The 16,357-nt window shown below is 40.3% G+C and overlaps 1 protein-coding gene across 1 annotated transcript in view; it reads right to left on the bottom strand.

Moving 5' to 3' along the window:
• LOC126267958 (protein wings apart-like) overlaps positions 1-16,357 on the bottom strand; it is an 85,717-nt gene that overhangs the window by 51,118 nt on the left and 18,242 nt on the right. Inside the window, exon 3 of the mRNA XM_049973292.1 lies at positions 8,142-9,868. Coding sequence (XP_049829249.1) covers positions 8,142-9,868 — 1,727 coding nt within the window. The remainder of the gene's footprint in view (positions 1-8,141; positions 9,869-16,357) is intronic.

The following is a 16,357-nucleotide window of genomic DNA, read 5'->3' as shown; positions in this document are numbered from 1 at the left end:
AAAAAAATGGGGTAAACTAAAGGAGAGACGGGTCATATACAATATGTACAATAGCCAAGAGGTAATAATAAGAGTGGATGACCAAGAACGATGTGCTCATATTAAAAAGGGTGTACGAAAAGGATGTAGCCTTCAATCTCTACAGTCCAATCTGTATATCGAGGAAGCTTATTACCTATTGTGTTGGCCCCACAAACCGCAGTCAGTCTTTGGCCTCACCAATCGGCCTCCTTCAGCGTCCTCATATCCTCTCTGACCTGATAAAGCCATCGGAGTTCTGGTCTTCCACGTGGTCTCTTGGCTCTAATATCTTCCTCCACTACCTGCCTGATGATCTGGCCTTCTCAATGCATTACATGTCCATACCACTTCAGTCTTCTTTCTTTGATCACTGCCACGATGTCCATCAACTTGTATAGCTAATGCAATTCACAGTTCTTTCTGTTCCTCCATTCATCTTCATCCTTCAATGGCCCAAAAATCTGTCTGAGGATGGCATTCTCAAATGTCAGCAGTTTTCTTTCTGCCTTTTGGGTGATTGCCCAGGTCTCTGACCCATATAAGACTACAGGTTGTATTATTGTCTTGTAGATTTTGGTCCTTGAGGATCTCAATAGAAGCCGGGGCTTCAACAGCTTTCCCAGAGCAAACCTTGACCTCTTTCCTGCTTGTATTTGTGCGGTAATTTTCTGGTCTATATTGTTCCTTTCATTGAGTATAGCCCCAAGATACTTACAGTCTTTTAACCTTTCAAAGTCTTTGTCCTCCACTTTCAGGCATCTTTCATCATTTTCTCTGCTAACTATGTGGTATTTTGTCTTATCCACATTCAACTTCAGGCCTGCTTTCATTGCCTTTTCTTTTCCATTAATGTCCTTGTTGTCTGAACAAGGTCTTGCTCTTTCTCTGCTATTAACACTTTGTAATCCACATAGGTCAGGGTGTTGATCCTTCTTTCCAGCTGTATTCCTGTCTCTAGGCTTGCTACCTTTCTCAGGGTTTTCTCCAGTACCAGGTTAAACAAGGGAGGGGAGAGACAGTCTCCTTGTCACACTTCAGTCCTCACTTTGAACTTCTTTGATATGTTTCCATTTACTTTCACCATGTATGTTGTCTCCTGGGTACATATCCATGTCAGTTTAATAAGTTTTCTGGGAACTTGAGCCCTTTCGAGTTCTTGCCATATTGCTTGTCTATTCGCACTATCATATGCTTTCTGGAAGTCCACAATATGGCAGTGAACATTTTTGCGCAATTCCCAGTACTTTGCTAGCACTGAGCAGTGTCAGCAGTGCGCAAGTAGCAGCATTACTGCATTTACTAGTCAATCTTGTATTTTAATAACCGTTTAAATTTTGTGTCGATTTTTTCGCGCTCTCTGTAGATTAGTTCAGACGTTCTTCGCACAACAGTTCTTAGCATGGATAGGGACTGCAACTGCTGTGTTCGGATGCATGTTGAGTTGGCATCCCTTCACTCCCAGCTTCAGGCAGTGTTGGCTTCAGTCACACAGCTTGAGGCTGTTGCCAATGGGCATAACTGTGGGGGTCCGGATGAAGGTTTGTCGGGGACGGCCAGCTCGTCCCACGCATCCTCCGATTGGACTACGACTCTGGTTGCCCGCATTGAGGCTGATCCCTCACCTGTGGTAGAGTGGGAGGTTGTCTCAAGGAGTGGCAGGGGGCGAAAGACATTCCGGAGGGCTGAACGGAAGGCCTCTCCAGTTTGTCTGATGAACCGGTTTCAGGCTCTGTCTCAGGCTGATACTGATCTTCAGCCTGAGATGGCTGCTTGTCCTATTCCAGAGGTTGCCCCTCAGTCTGCAAGATCCGGGCGGTCGCAGAGGGTGGGCTTACTGGTAGTTGGGAGCCCCAACGTTAGGTGCGTGATGGGGCCCCTTAGGGATATGGCAGCAAGAGAGGGGAAGAAAACCAATGTGCATTCCGTGTGCATACCGCATACCGGGGGGAGTCATTCCAGATGTGAAAAGTGTCCTTCCGGAAGCCATGAAGGGTACAGGGTGAAGTTATCTGCAGGTGGTCGCTCATGTCGGCACCAATTACGTGTGTTGCTATGGATCGGAGGAAATCCTCTCTGGCTTCCGGCGGATATCTGATTTGGTGAAGACTGCCAGTCTCACTAACGGGATGAAAGCAGAGCTCACAATCTGCAGCATCGTCGACAGGACTGACTGAGGACCTTTGGTACAGAGCCGAGTGGAGGGTCTGAATCAGAGGCTGAGACGTTTCTGCGACCGTGTGGGCTGCTGATTCCTCAATTTGAACCATAGGGTGGTGGGGTTTCGGGTTCCGCTGGATAGGTCAGGAGTCCACTACACGCATCAAGCGGCTACACGCGTAGCAGGGGTTGTGTGGTGTGGGCTGGGCGGTTTTTTAGGTTAGATCGCCTTGGGCAAGTACAGAAAGGGCAACAGCCTCAATGGGTGCGGGGCAAAGTCAGGACATGCGGGGACCAAGAAGCAATCGGTATTGTAATTGTAAACTGTCAAAGCTGCGTTGGTAAAGTACCGGAACTTCAAGCACTGACAGAAAGCACCGAAGCTGGAATCGTTGTAGGTACAGAAAGCTGGCTGAAGCCAGAGATAAATCCTGCCGAAATTTTTACAAAGGTTCAGATGGTGTTTAGAAAGGATAGATTGCATGCAACCGGTGGTGGAGTGTTCGTCGCTGTTAGTAGTGGTTTATCCTGTAGTGAAGTAGAAGTGGATAGTTCCTGTGAATTTTTTATGGGTGGAGGTTACACTCAACAACCGAGCTAGGTTAATAATTGGCTCCTTTCACCGACCTCCCCGACTCAGCAGCAGAAGAACTGAGAGAAAATTTGGAATACATTTCCCATAAATTTTCTCAGCATGTTATAGTCTTAGGTGGAGATTTCAATTTACCAGATATAGACTGGGACACTCAGATGTTTAGGACGGGTGGTAGGGACAGTGCATCGAGTGACTATACTGAGTGCACTATCCGAAAATTACCTCGAGCAATTAAACAGAGAACTGACTCATGGAGATAACATCTAGGACCTACTGATAACAAACAGACCCGAACTTTTCGACTCTGTAAGCAAAGAACAGGGAATCAGTGATCATAAGGCCATTGCACCATCCCTGAATATGGAAGTAAATAGGAATATAAAAAAGGGAGGAAGGTTTATCTGTTTAGCAAGAGTAATAGAAGGCAGAATTCAGACTACCTAACAGATCAAAACGAAAATTTTTGTTCCGTCACTGACAATGTTGAGTGTTTATGGAAAAAGTTAAAGGCAATCGAAAAATGCTTTTTAGACAGGTACGTGCCGAGTAAAACTGTGAGGGATGGGAAAAACCCACCGTGGTACAACAACAAAGTTAGGAAACTACTGCGAAAGCAAAGAGAGCTTCACTCCAAGTTTAAACAAAGCCAAAACCTCTCAGACATGCAGAAGCTAAACGATGTCAAAGTTAGCATAAGGAGGGCTATGCGTGAAGCGTTCAGTGAATTCGAAAGTAAAATTCTATGTACCGTCTTGACAAAAAATCCTAGGAAGTTCTGGTCTTACGTTAAATCAGTAAGTGGTTCGAAACAGCATATCCAGACACTCCGGGATGATGATGGCATTGAAACAGATAATAACACGTGTAAAGCTGAAATACTAAACACCTATTTCCAAAGTTGTTTCACAGAGGAAGACCGCACTGCAGTTCCTTCTCTAAATCCTTGCACAAACGGAAAAATGGCTGACATTGAAATAAGTGTCCAAGGAATAAAAAAGCAACTGGAATCACTCAACAGAGGAAAGTCCACTGGACCTGACGGGATACCAATTCGATTCTACACATAGTACGCGAAATAACTTGCCCCTCTTCTAACAGCCATGTACCGCAAGTCTCTAGAGGAACGGAAGGTTCCAAATGATTGGAAAAGAGCACAGGTAGTCCCAGTCTTCAAGAAGAGTCGTCGAGCAGATGCGCAAAACTATAGACCTATATCTCTGACGTCAATCTGTTGTAGAATTTTAGAACATGTTTTTTGCTCGAGTATCATGTCGTTTATGGAAACCCAGAATCTACTCTGTAGGAATAAACATGGATTCCGGAAAAAGCGATCGTGTGAGACCCAACTTGCTTTATTTGTTCATGAGACCCAGAAAATATTAGATACAGGCTCCCAGGTAGATGCTATTTTCCTTGACGTCCGGAAGGCGTTCGATACAGTTCCGCACTGTTGCCTGATAAACAAAGTAATAGCTTACGGACTATCAGACCAGCTGTGTGGCTGGATTGAAGAGTTTTTAGCAAACAGAACACAGCATGTTGTTATCAATGGAGAGACGTCTAAAGACGTTAAAGTAACCTCTGGCGTGCCACAGGAGTGTGTTATGGGACCATTGCTTTTCACAATATATATAATGACCTAGTAGATAGTGTCGGAAGTTCCATGCGGCTTTTCACGGATGATGCTGTAGTATACAGAGAAGTTGCAGAATTAGAAAATTGTAGCGAAATGCAGGAAAATCTGCAGCTGATGGGCACTTGGTGCAGGGAGTGGCAACTGACCCTTAACATAGACAAATGTAATGTATTGCGAATACATAGAAAGAAGGATCCTTTATTGCATGATTATATGATAGCGGAACAAACACTGGTGGCAGTTACTTCTGTAAAATATCTGGGAGTGTGCGTGCGGAACGATTTGAAGTGGAATGATCATATAAAATTAATTGTTGGTAAGGCGGGTACCAGGTTGAGATTCATTGGGAGAGTCATTAGAAAATGTAGTCCATCAACAAAGCAGGTGGCATACAAAACACTCGTTCGACCTATACTTAAGTATTGCTCATCAGTGTGGGATCCGTACCAGATCGGGTTGACGGAGGAGATAGAGAAGATCCAAAGAAGAGCGGTGCGTTTCGTCACAGGTTTATTTGGTAACCGTGATAGCGTTACGGAGATGTTTAACAAACTCAAGTGGCAGACTCTGCAAGAGAGGCGCTATGCATCGCGATGTAGCTTGCTCGCCAGGTTTCGAGAGGGTGCGTTTCTGGATGAGGTATCGAATATATTGCTTCCCCCTACTTATACCTCCCGAGGAGATCACAAATGTAAAATTAGAGAGATTCGAGTGCGCACGGAGGCTTTCAGACAGTAGTTCTTCCCGCGAACCATACGCAACTGGAACAGGAAAGGGAGGTAATGACAGTGGCACATAAAGTGCCCTCCGCCACACACCGTTGGCTGGCTTGCAGAGTATAAATGTAGATGTAGATCTCATTGGGTCTCCTTTCTTTAGTACAGGGCATATGACAGACTCCTTTCATTCCTCTGGGATCCTTTCCTTCTTCCAAATTGAGTGGATTAAGTGGTGTAGCCTCGCTTGTAGAGTAGCTCTTCCCTCTTTCAGCATCTCTGCAGGTATGCCATCTATTCCTGGTGCCCTCCCCCTCTTCAGTAGTTTTATGGTCACGCTCTTAGCTCTTCCATGATTGGTAGTTCATACTCATCCAAATGGTACAGTATCTCTGTTTTCTAAGTATGATTCTTCTTCTTCATTTTCTGTTGTACAACTCATGGTGTTTACATCCACATACAGGAGGTTTTCGAAGTAGTTTTTTCATTCCTCCATAGCTTTCATTTCATCTGTGATTATCTGTCCTCCTTGGGTTTTGATCATGTCAATCCTTGGATTGTATCCTTTCTTGAAGAAACTGACTGTTCTGTAAAAGTCTCTTGCATTTCGTACTGTCCGGTCTTCATCTGTCAGTTATATTTTGCTGTTTATCAACTCTCACTTTTCTATTCGAATGACTTGTCTTATTTCTCTAGCTACTTCCATGTATCCCAACCTTGTTCTTTCATTCTGTTCATTTGTCAGCCATAACAGTCTTGCTGCTTTTCTCATGGTGACTGCATCTCTACACCTATCACTAAACCACCCTCTGCTCTTTCTCCTTTTCTCCATTTGTTTCAGCACCTCACTTGCAGCATCTTTTGAGCTAGTCTTGATTTTCAACCAAAACTTTTCAATATCATCTTCTTCTTCTTCTTCTTCTTCTTCTTCTTCTTCTTCTTCGGAGGCAAACCTGTTTCCAATTTCAAGTGCGTATCTTTCTTTAATGTGGCTCTCCTTCAGTAGGTCTACATTTATTTTCTGGTCTGCTTCTCTCCTGCTGTTACAGCTTTCTATCCTCTCCTATATGGTTGTCACCACAAGGTAATGGTCTGATCCTATTTCTGCACCTATTTGAGATTTAAATTCTGGATAGCACTTCTGTGTCTGGCATCCACAAGTATGTTGTCTATCGAGGAAGCAATGATGGTAATAAAAGAAAGGTTCTGGAGTGAAATTAAAATTCAAGGTGAAAGGATATCAATGATACGATTCGCTGATGACATTGCTATCCTGGGTGACAGTGAAGAAGAATTATATGATCTGCTGAATGGAATGAACAGTCTAATGAGTACACAGTATGGACTGAGAGTAAATCAAAGAAAGACGAAGGTAATGAGAAGTAGTAGAAATGAGAACAAAAAAAAAAAAAAAAAAAAAAAACACACACTTAGGATGAATGTTCACAAAGTAGATGAAGTTAAGAAATTCTGCTACCTAGGCAGTAAAATAATCGATAACGGATGGAGAAAGTAGGACATCAAAAGCAGACTAGCTACGGCAAAAAAGGCATTCCTGGCCGAGAGAAGTCTACTAATAACAAATATCGGCCTTAATTTAAGAAATTTCTGAGAATGTGCATTTGAGTACAGAATTGTATGGTAGTGAAACAGACTGTGGGAAAACTGGAACAGAAGAGAATCAAAGCATTTGAGACTTGGTGCTACAGAAGAATGTTGAAAATTAGGTGGACTGATAAGGTAAGGAATGAGGAGGTTCTATGCTGGATCGGAGAGGAAAGGAGTATGTGGGAAACACTGACAAGGAGAAGGGACAGGATGATATGACATCTGTTAAGACATGAGGAATGACTACCATGGTATTATAGGGAGCTGTCGGACAAAAACTGTAGAGGAAGACGAGAGTGTAATACATCAAGCACATAACTCAGGACACAAGTTGCAAGTGCTACTCTGAGACGAAGAGATTAGCACAGAAGAATTTGTGGTGGACTGCATCAAACCAGTTAAAAGACTGATTTTTTTTTTTTTTTGGGGGGGGGGGGGGGGAGGTTGGACCCATCATGATCAGCAGACCCATAGGATGACTTGAAACAAGTCAGGTTGGAAACTTCTCCATCTGTTATGATTTCTCCACCCAAGAATAACTTTTTTTTTTCATCCCAAATTTAACACAGACACATGCAAGATGTACAAAATGCACATGATATACCAGAATATTACTTTGGCTCAAATCATTGGAAACTTATTATGTAAATGACTCTAGTGCCCTTCCTCCAGTCAATGATATAATTAGTTCCACAAATAAGTATACATTTTAAATTACCTGAAACCAATTAACTTACAAAATAACTACATTAGAAGTTCAGACACTCGTAATTTCAACTGCCTATTTTGCGTCAATTCTTACAAGATTGGGAACATTGTATTTTTGTTGCTGTATTTTTTTTCTGAATCAGATGACTCCTCTCACTAGTTAACTAAGTCACTAAGATTTTGGATATTTTAGAGTCATAGAAGATTGATTTCAATACAGATACCATACTCATAAGTAGTGAATTTCAGACTATGGAAGCATAGTGCAGTTCTTATCCTTTAATAAGTTACTAACCTTCAACATTTTCCATAAATTAGATAACAGTTAAGTCTTACAGTCCATATCAAATATCAAACTCTATCCTAGCTAATTTTCAAAACATTAAGTAGTTTCAGATATCACATTGTACCCTTACACTTGCCTTTACATAGTCATCCCTCCCCAAAAATAGTCTGTCTGTGTCCAAAATTACCATTTTTTATGTAAATGAGCAGGTTGGCTTGGAGATGCTTCATGCCACAAGAACTAAATTTTATAGAGGCAGAATGCTTTACAGTCACTCCCATCAGCATGCGTCAAGTGTCAGCTGGCAGTGCATGAGTACCACTTTCAAAGTGACTTTTAGTGACATAATTATTCAAAATTCCTTTTTTTAAATTCTGCAGCAAAAAAAAAAACATGGATTTTAAAAATACTCACCCCTTTTGCATTTTTGGAACATTTTACACTGGTTATGGCCTCTTCTTGATCTTCTTCACTTGCCATTGAATTTAATGGCCATGATGTGACCCTAGTAAGCCTAGAAGGTTCAAAGTCTTCTTCTGTTAGACAAGGTTGTGAAACTGAAGCTCCAACACTATTAACTGCTCCCCCAACTTCCTGGCTTTGAGATGTGCCTTCAGGTGTGGCCCCACCACCACCTTCTTTATCATCAGCCCACTTGTGTTTGTACAAAGCTAGTCTCTTCTTACTACCAGACAATAATGACCGACTCTTGAAAATGCTACCTTTTTTTATGGGTGATATTCGAGTAGACATTGGACGAGTTTCAGCCTTAGGCGAAGGTGGAGGTGACTGTTTATCTGCAGGTGATGTCCTTCCTGACTCTGGGCCCGACTCTTGCTGTGTATCTAGTTCACATTTTTCCTGAGTCAATACCCTGGCCAAACTTCCATCAGTTATTTCTGATTCTGTTTCACCTTCACCTTGGGTGGAAGCTATCGTGTTTATGTGATCAGAAATGCTATCACTACAGTCGTCACTGTCTGAGAACCAGTCCTGATCGAGCAAAGTTTTTGTATCAGGTGGTTGTGGAGAATCTGCTACCATTTGCTCAATTTCTTTTTGGTTATCTACCTCAGTTAATGCTTCAGGTATGGAATTACACATCTGTACAGGTTCCTCTGTATACTGTTCTTGGTGACCATTGCACTGTTCACCAAAATGTTCAACATTTTCTTGCAGAGGTAGTGTGTTAACTGAAGGACATTCCAAAGCAAGAGGCTGATTATCATCAGCTTCCACCACTTCTTGCTCATTTTTCACTGGTACAGGAGAATTTTCAACATTTGCAATAGGACTACTCATTCTTTCTACAGGATTCTCAGGCAAACATTCATTTTCATTCTTCGTTGTGTCCTCTACAGCTAAATCTAAACAATCATTACTAGCACAATTACTCCTACTGCTGCCACCACTGCTACTGTTGCTGTTGGTGCTACTACCACTACTATTCAAATTATCCACTGCTGAGGCCTGTTGTGATACTTCTGCTACATAATCAAAACTTGAATCCGAAACTCGCTTGCTTCTCAGCTCTCTAGTCGATCTCTTTGGTGCTGTTATAATACTGCTGCTGTACATCACTACACTACGTGAATCGCTGCTGTGACTTCGTTTTCTTGTGGAGCTACGCAATGATATTCCACTGCTGTTCTCACATGGACTGGATGGAACACTAACTAAGTGTGAAGTGCCTTTGAATATCCTCAGAACAATTGGAGGCTTATTCTCTTCTCTTGGTGGAACTGCTGTTTTGGCTGGACTTGTTAAATTCATAGCTTCTGTCTGCTCCGCCTGGGGTTCAACATTTGAGGTGTTGGAACTGCCCTTAACAGAAGCTCCAAAAACTTTTTTAGATCCTGCTGAATGAGAATGATAGTTATTTTTGCCATACTTTTTTACTTTGGACTTATAAGTTGAATCTGAACTCCTTTCTTTGTTGTTGTATGCTGGTGAACTGATGGGTCCATCATCTGGAGGTGAATCAATATTACGACTTTTGAAGAACTTTCTGGGTTTCACAACTGGTGGTGGACCAACAGCACTCGACTCAAAGGAGAAAGGGTCTCTAGATGACAGCTGAGAGTTGCGGCCACTGAATTCCAGACGCATTCTTTTGGCACCATATTCTTCTTCCTTTCTTCCTGAAAATTGTTAATAATAATACTTCAAAATACAGTAATATAATAGCTTAAAATTTGAAGACACCAAAACTATTTGTGAACCAATATTACTTTTGATCTGACATTAAAATTGTTTCTCGTTAAAGACTAACATAGTTACTGTCATTATTATTTATATATATATATTGTAATTATTAATCAACTGCGTTCCTTGTCTGGTGAGGAGAGTAATATGGAATGTGAAGTGTTGCACTCAAGCATTCCATATGTCACTTGCATTGTGTGAACTATCCTTTCTCCACCATGTGGCACAATGATGGCCGTATCACAAGCTTTGTCATTTGGCCAGACCAGACTACACAATGTTCATTAATAAACAAGTTAACACTAAAGAATATACACTACATATTACAAAATATAGGGAAACAAAGACAAAAACAAGAAACTGTAAAGGAAAAACTAGAAGTATAACAAATATTTAGAGAATGTGTGAAATTTAAACAACTCTAAACATACTGTGATACAAATGTTTGAAGATTGACAGCTCATGTAAGTATATGAAACACCATTTATTTAGGATAAATAAAACACTTTTAATCCTTTACTATTATTTGACTCTGCTGCGTTGTCTTCAAAAGAAAACAGGCATTCAAAAAAATTACGAAATGAAACTACAAGCGAATAACTACTTACCTAAAAAGTGCCAGTGCACAAACACAAACAAAATATCTGCTCCTACACACAACAAAGATCATTCATTTAAAAAATGGGACAAAACAAATATTACTTAAAGATGAGTAAGGAAAATCGTGTATGGTAGAAGGGCTAAGGAGCAAAAAGGGGAGGGGGGCTGAATCAACAACAACAGAATACAAGCTAATGCCAACCCTCCCTTTTTTGTGTCCAGTTAACTTTGAACCAAAGCATAAACATACTGCTTGAAATAGTTTCAGATGGAAATGAAGCAATGGACAACTGAGGAACTTAAAAAGGTAAAACATTCACGATTTTAAAATAACAGCTCACAAGTAGAAGTTGAATACATCATCATCTCAAATCTTAACATAAGATTAAATGTCAGTTGATAGGGAAGATGAACCTCCCAGTACGGGTTACGAGCTGACAAAAACAAGACTGAGTTAAAGAAAGACTGCAGAAATGTCATGCCAAATTGCACAGTTTTCATGATCACTAACAGAAAGGTAAATGGTGAGTGGTGGAAGTAACTTGCCTGGTCAGCGAATACACTGCTACTAGGTGGGGATTGATGCGGTACTTATTTCCAGCAGTGCAGTTACTACATGTATATTTTGTATCAAGCAATTAAGCAGCAGAAGTGGCAGCTCAGAGGGATACACCAGTTCTCCCACCACTCATCTTTCTTCCAGTTCTAAGTGCCAATGAGAAACCTTGCTGAGTCCAACTTGGTCCATGACCCCAAGCTCACACTGTTAACACAACACCATTTCCACCATGTGTGCCCTCCCCACAGCATAGCAAGAAGCAACACCAATGGCTATCAAACAAATGTCTACAATTAATGGGGTTTAAATCGCAATACGACTAAGTTTTGAGTTACGCAGAGCCAAACAAAGAGGTATAGGAATTTCTTCATGGCCTTAAAGACAATATCAGAAGAGACGAAATCTTATAGGCACTGCAACAGCAAGTGCTGTTTGGTATTTTACAATGAACCATGCACAGAATATTTGCAGAAGTCTGGGCAATGGTAACCTGTCATCAAAAAATGAAGTTTTAATCTGAAGAACAGTCACTGATTTGGACAACTGTTCACCGTACTGTATTACAGTTTTATGACGGTGACAAGTATCCTGCAGGGCAAAAGGTAGCAGATGTTTTAAACATCAAGAATGCTTTATCAGGGTGGGGGTGGAGGGGGCACCATTCCAGTAAAAGAATTCTGAATTACTTGGGATTTAGGTACAGAAAATGCAATGTTGGAAGATGCATACCGATAGAATGATCCAATATTAGCAGCTACAGCTACTTTTCTGTGAATAATGCACAACACCTGGACAGAAAATCACTGTTGTCCTATTATTTACCATGAAGAGATTTGGTTCAATCTATATCACATCAAAAGGCACATACGGCAGGATTTGAAAGGCAATGGTGGGCTGAAAGTACTGACTGGCAAAGGAAACAGACTTATTGTCTATCATCTGAAAATGCCTTTATCAAAAGTACAAAGCTGATATTTACAGCCAGCAAATCCAGTCATTACTGTGAGCAAATGAATAGTCCATGGATAAATCCAATTATCATTCAAGATAAATGGAGAAAATTCCTAATTCAAGTACAAAGAAGGAAGAAGTTGTACAGTGGCTCAACAAGAAAAGTATTTCTATTTCAGACCACAATACAAAAGCAGAGATTTGGAGGATGTCAGGCACCACAAGCACCTTTATAATCACCAGAAATGGGCCACAAGGTTGTGAGGCTGCCATCTTACCATTATCAATACAACACAGAAAACATGTGGGTCCTTGTGAAAGGAAATGTCGTACCCAGAAATTACACATTCAGAATGAAAGATGTGCAAAATTTACTTAAGGAGGTGTTAAATGATGTCAGGGTGGATAAATGTGTAAGCCATGCTGGAAATCTGCAAGAGAATGACTTGCTGAGGGAAGGCATCTAAGAAAAATTCATGAACAGCATTATCCTGCTTTAAATGAATCCTCGGATAGTGAGTCTTCTGAAGAGGACAATTAAATAGCTGTAAATGTTATGTTTCTCATTCCTCCTCCTCCCCAAAGCTGTGAACGCCACCATTCCGTCTCTGTGCTCCCTTTCCTGCTGTTTTCTCCTGTCCCACTCCCCAACCCCCGTTCCAGAAATGCCTGGCACACACTGCACATGTTGGTATATTTGTCAATGTTATTTGCAGGCAAGCTTGTACATTCGCCCATACCCAAAAGTGAAATAATTTGTAATTTACCAGATGAGCAACAATCATGTATTTGGCTGTAAAATACCATCCAGAACGCACGAGAATACATTAATATCAAGAGGCTGCCATTTCACTACGTTATTTCTATGCATTTTATTGACATATGGTTTTTGGAGTCATAATAAATTGTTTAAAATTAGTCACTGCCTGCGTCCGATTCTAAAATCATTATTTCAAGCTGCTGTCTGACGATTTGGGGTATCATACCTGTTTCACAAGTGTGACATGTAATGTACTAAGTATACACGTGCACTAAAGCATTGTCTGATAGCACAGTTTGCTGGATTCAGCTCAACAGGCATGGGACAAAGGCTACCAACTAGTGGCAATTCAAGTGTGTGGTGAGGTCATGAGTGGGAAGAAAGCATGTAGGAAAGGTAGAGGTGGTACTGTCTACATTTAACCCTCCAGCTGCAGTTTTCACTGCTACCTAGTATAGTTGTTTGAAGTCTTCACACTACCTCTGATTCAGAGTTTCTAAGCCCAGCAATCAAGGATAGGACACAAATAGTAGATTATATGTTGCATCAGTTGGTTCTTATTCAGGTGTCTGATAATGCGAGGATAGTGGATGTACCCCAAGTGAGTGGAACAGACACACTGGATCACACCTTTGTCAACCACTGCTTTCACCAGTCATCTTCCAGAAAGTAAATGAAGCTCTTGTCCAAACAGTACAAAGAAAAATGGAAAATGTATATCAATCGAGAGAAAAAGTTCATAGATTTCCAGAGAAATAAGCAAAGCGGAAAAAATAATATTTTTTCCATGTTAAGAAATTGTGTTCTGCCCCCCCCCCCCTCCCCTTCCCTTCCCATAAAAGGGAATGTCCTGGCTGATTCACTGACTCCTCATTGCCCAGCCCAGACTAGTAAAGAGAGAAACTTTATATTTGGCAATGGTGTTGATCCTATACCGTAGGCATCCTTTAAGGAGGGATTTTTCAAAATTCCACACCTAATGGGGTGAAATAAGGGAAGAAAAGTTTTTTTGAAAATGTCACTATTAAGGCCTTTTTGGAGCTAGAGCTAGAAAAATTAGTATTTGGTTTCTTGGTCAGAAATAAAAGAATATGATTTTCAGAATTTTTGGAAATTTGGAAACGGGGTGAAAGTTTTTTGAAAATAAATCATAAATGAAGAACTACCAAAGCATTTTTAAAGCTACACCTATGAAAATTGGTATTTTACTTCTCAGTTAGAAATTTTAAAAAATTCATGTTTCAGTGTTTATGGAAATTCAATCCATAAGGAGGTGAAACAGGGATGAAGAGCTTTATGAAAGTATTTCATAATCAAAACTCTACAAAAATTTGTATTTGACATATCTGTTAGAAATAAAGAAATGTGTGTGTTAGAAGACAAAAGTTTCTATGGAAATATCACCGCAAGAATCCAAAAGGCAAGATTTTAATAAAAACCTCCAACTCCTGCTACCAGAATAGATTTCCGGTCAGAAAAATAAATTTGGAAAAGACCACACTTCTATCACCTCAATTAGCATGAAAAGTTCACAAGATTTTCCAATTCTGAACTAAATCAAAGAAAGCCATTTAACAGTCACCACAAACAAGCCAGCTTTGTCAGAACTGCAAAGAAAAAGAAAAGGCTTTCAAATACATTCATTTTTCAGTACGCCTAATATAAGTTTATAAAACTATTTTTGTTGCAATTACTACACAAACATGAACAAAGCAACTGGCACTAAGCTTAGCATTTTAATATAGGAAGAGAAACTGAATGACAAGCATGAGGTAATATTATTGCAGAATTCAGTTTTTTATAAGCCTCTGAAATGTAATTTATGCTCTATAGTAAAGAAATACAACCAAAATTGGTACACTGCAATAAAAAAAAAATCATATTAAATTTATTTTCCAGTGTCACTGAATTACGGGCATATCTCAAAACATATGATTTTAAAGAAGTAACAGAACAATAAATGATATGCACACTGAACAAAAAATTAGTTACTTCCCAGAGAAATCAAGCTAATGCTGTGTAACACTAGCTCTAGCCCCAATTCAATGAGAAAGGCAGTCCACTAGTTTATTCACATGTGCCACATTCAGATGAAGGCATTAGAAACTGTAAAGCTACCAAATGTTGGAAAGTGTTCACTGCACCAGTGGTGCTTTTAGGCATTTAACCTGCAGTGCAACAATTCACACACAGCGCCAAATAGTTCCAGTCATTTTCCATGGGGTTAAAGTCAGGTAATTTAGCCAGCTAGTCAAGGTGCAATAGTTCATTTGACAGTTCGTCAAACAAGAAATTTATGTGGGCAGCTCTATGAACATGGCTGTTGTCACCTACAAAGGTGGGAGCACCACAACATATGCCTAATGAAGGTGCACATGAAAGGGTGACACTTGGTCACAAAGAATGTTGAAACAAACACCCTGATTGATGTACACAATAACCTGAATTAGTGGTCTGAAGTCATGCCAAGAAAAATACCTCCAGAACATCACAAAACCACCTCTGGCTGCACTACTTCCTGCACACACTGCAGGTTAAATGTCTCAAAGCACCAGTAAGCACCTTCCATCATTTGAAAAAGGCTATACCACAACTTGTCAAAACGACGCTAATCGCCTCCAGTCAGCTAATGCCCAGTTTCTGTTTTGTTTGGTCCAATGAAGAAGAGCTGTTTCAGTGTAGAGCAATGGACATTAATGTGATATCCAGCCCCAAGAGTCCACTGCATCCCGTATCCTTCATTAGTGAATGGTGCACCATTCCTTGTAGATGTGTTGGACAGTCCACATTGATGTCCAACACAGGCAACTTAGTTTATAGTTGGTTTTGGGAATATCCAAACAAGATAGCTCCTGTCTACCATTCTGTCACCATCTGCCCTCCAACCTACTTTATTGTGCTGATTCCATACAACTGACCAGCACGTACACATTACTTCACAAAGATGACTCCTTTCATAAGTGGAAGGGCACATGATTGGCTAGAAACAGTTCTACATCATTTACAATGCTCCGAAACAGTCAGTGTGCTCTTTTAATGAGGCGATGGGTGATATATGACTGATCTTATCACGATATAGCCCAATTCTGATACGGAAACAATACAAATATCCTATTTTATTAACAGATATTTATTTCTGGAATTGTAATTCAAGTGTGTCAGAGTACCATACACTTATTGCAGTCATTAGACAAAGTAATAATAAAATAAACATACTGGAATATGATTTTTTTGCAATAACCTTTTACAAAGCAGGACAAAATTTAATTCAGTGCTTACCAAATGGAACACAAAAGATTGTATCAGTTGTTTACATTTCTAAACGAAAAGCCTTACTAATAGGATTATTGGCACAGAAAAGCAACAACAAATAATTTTCTTAAGAATAAAATACTGTGCAGGCGAATAAGTTCTGCTATCGTCTACCTCTGTAGCATAAAATACTGTGCAGGCGAATAAGTTCTGCTATCGTCTACCTCTGTAGCACACATTAAATACCCTAACTTTCCTAGAGGGGGAACAAAGCATAGCATTAATGTAAAAGTGCATTGCTTT

The sequence above is a fragment of the Schistocerca gregaria genome, chromosome 1, assembly GCF_023897955.1.
Source record: "Schistocerca gregaria isolate iqSchGreg1 chromosome 1, iqSchGreg1.2, whole genome shotgun sequence".
Classification (NCBI taxonomy): Eukaryota; Metazoa; Arthropoda; class Insecta; order Orthoptera; family Acrididae; genus Schistocerca; species Schistocerca gregaria.
Note: the sequence above shows the minus strand (reverse complement) of the source record. Positions and strands in the feature narration are given on the sequence as shown.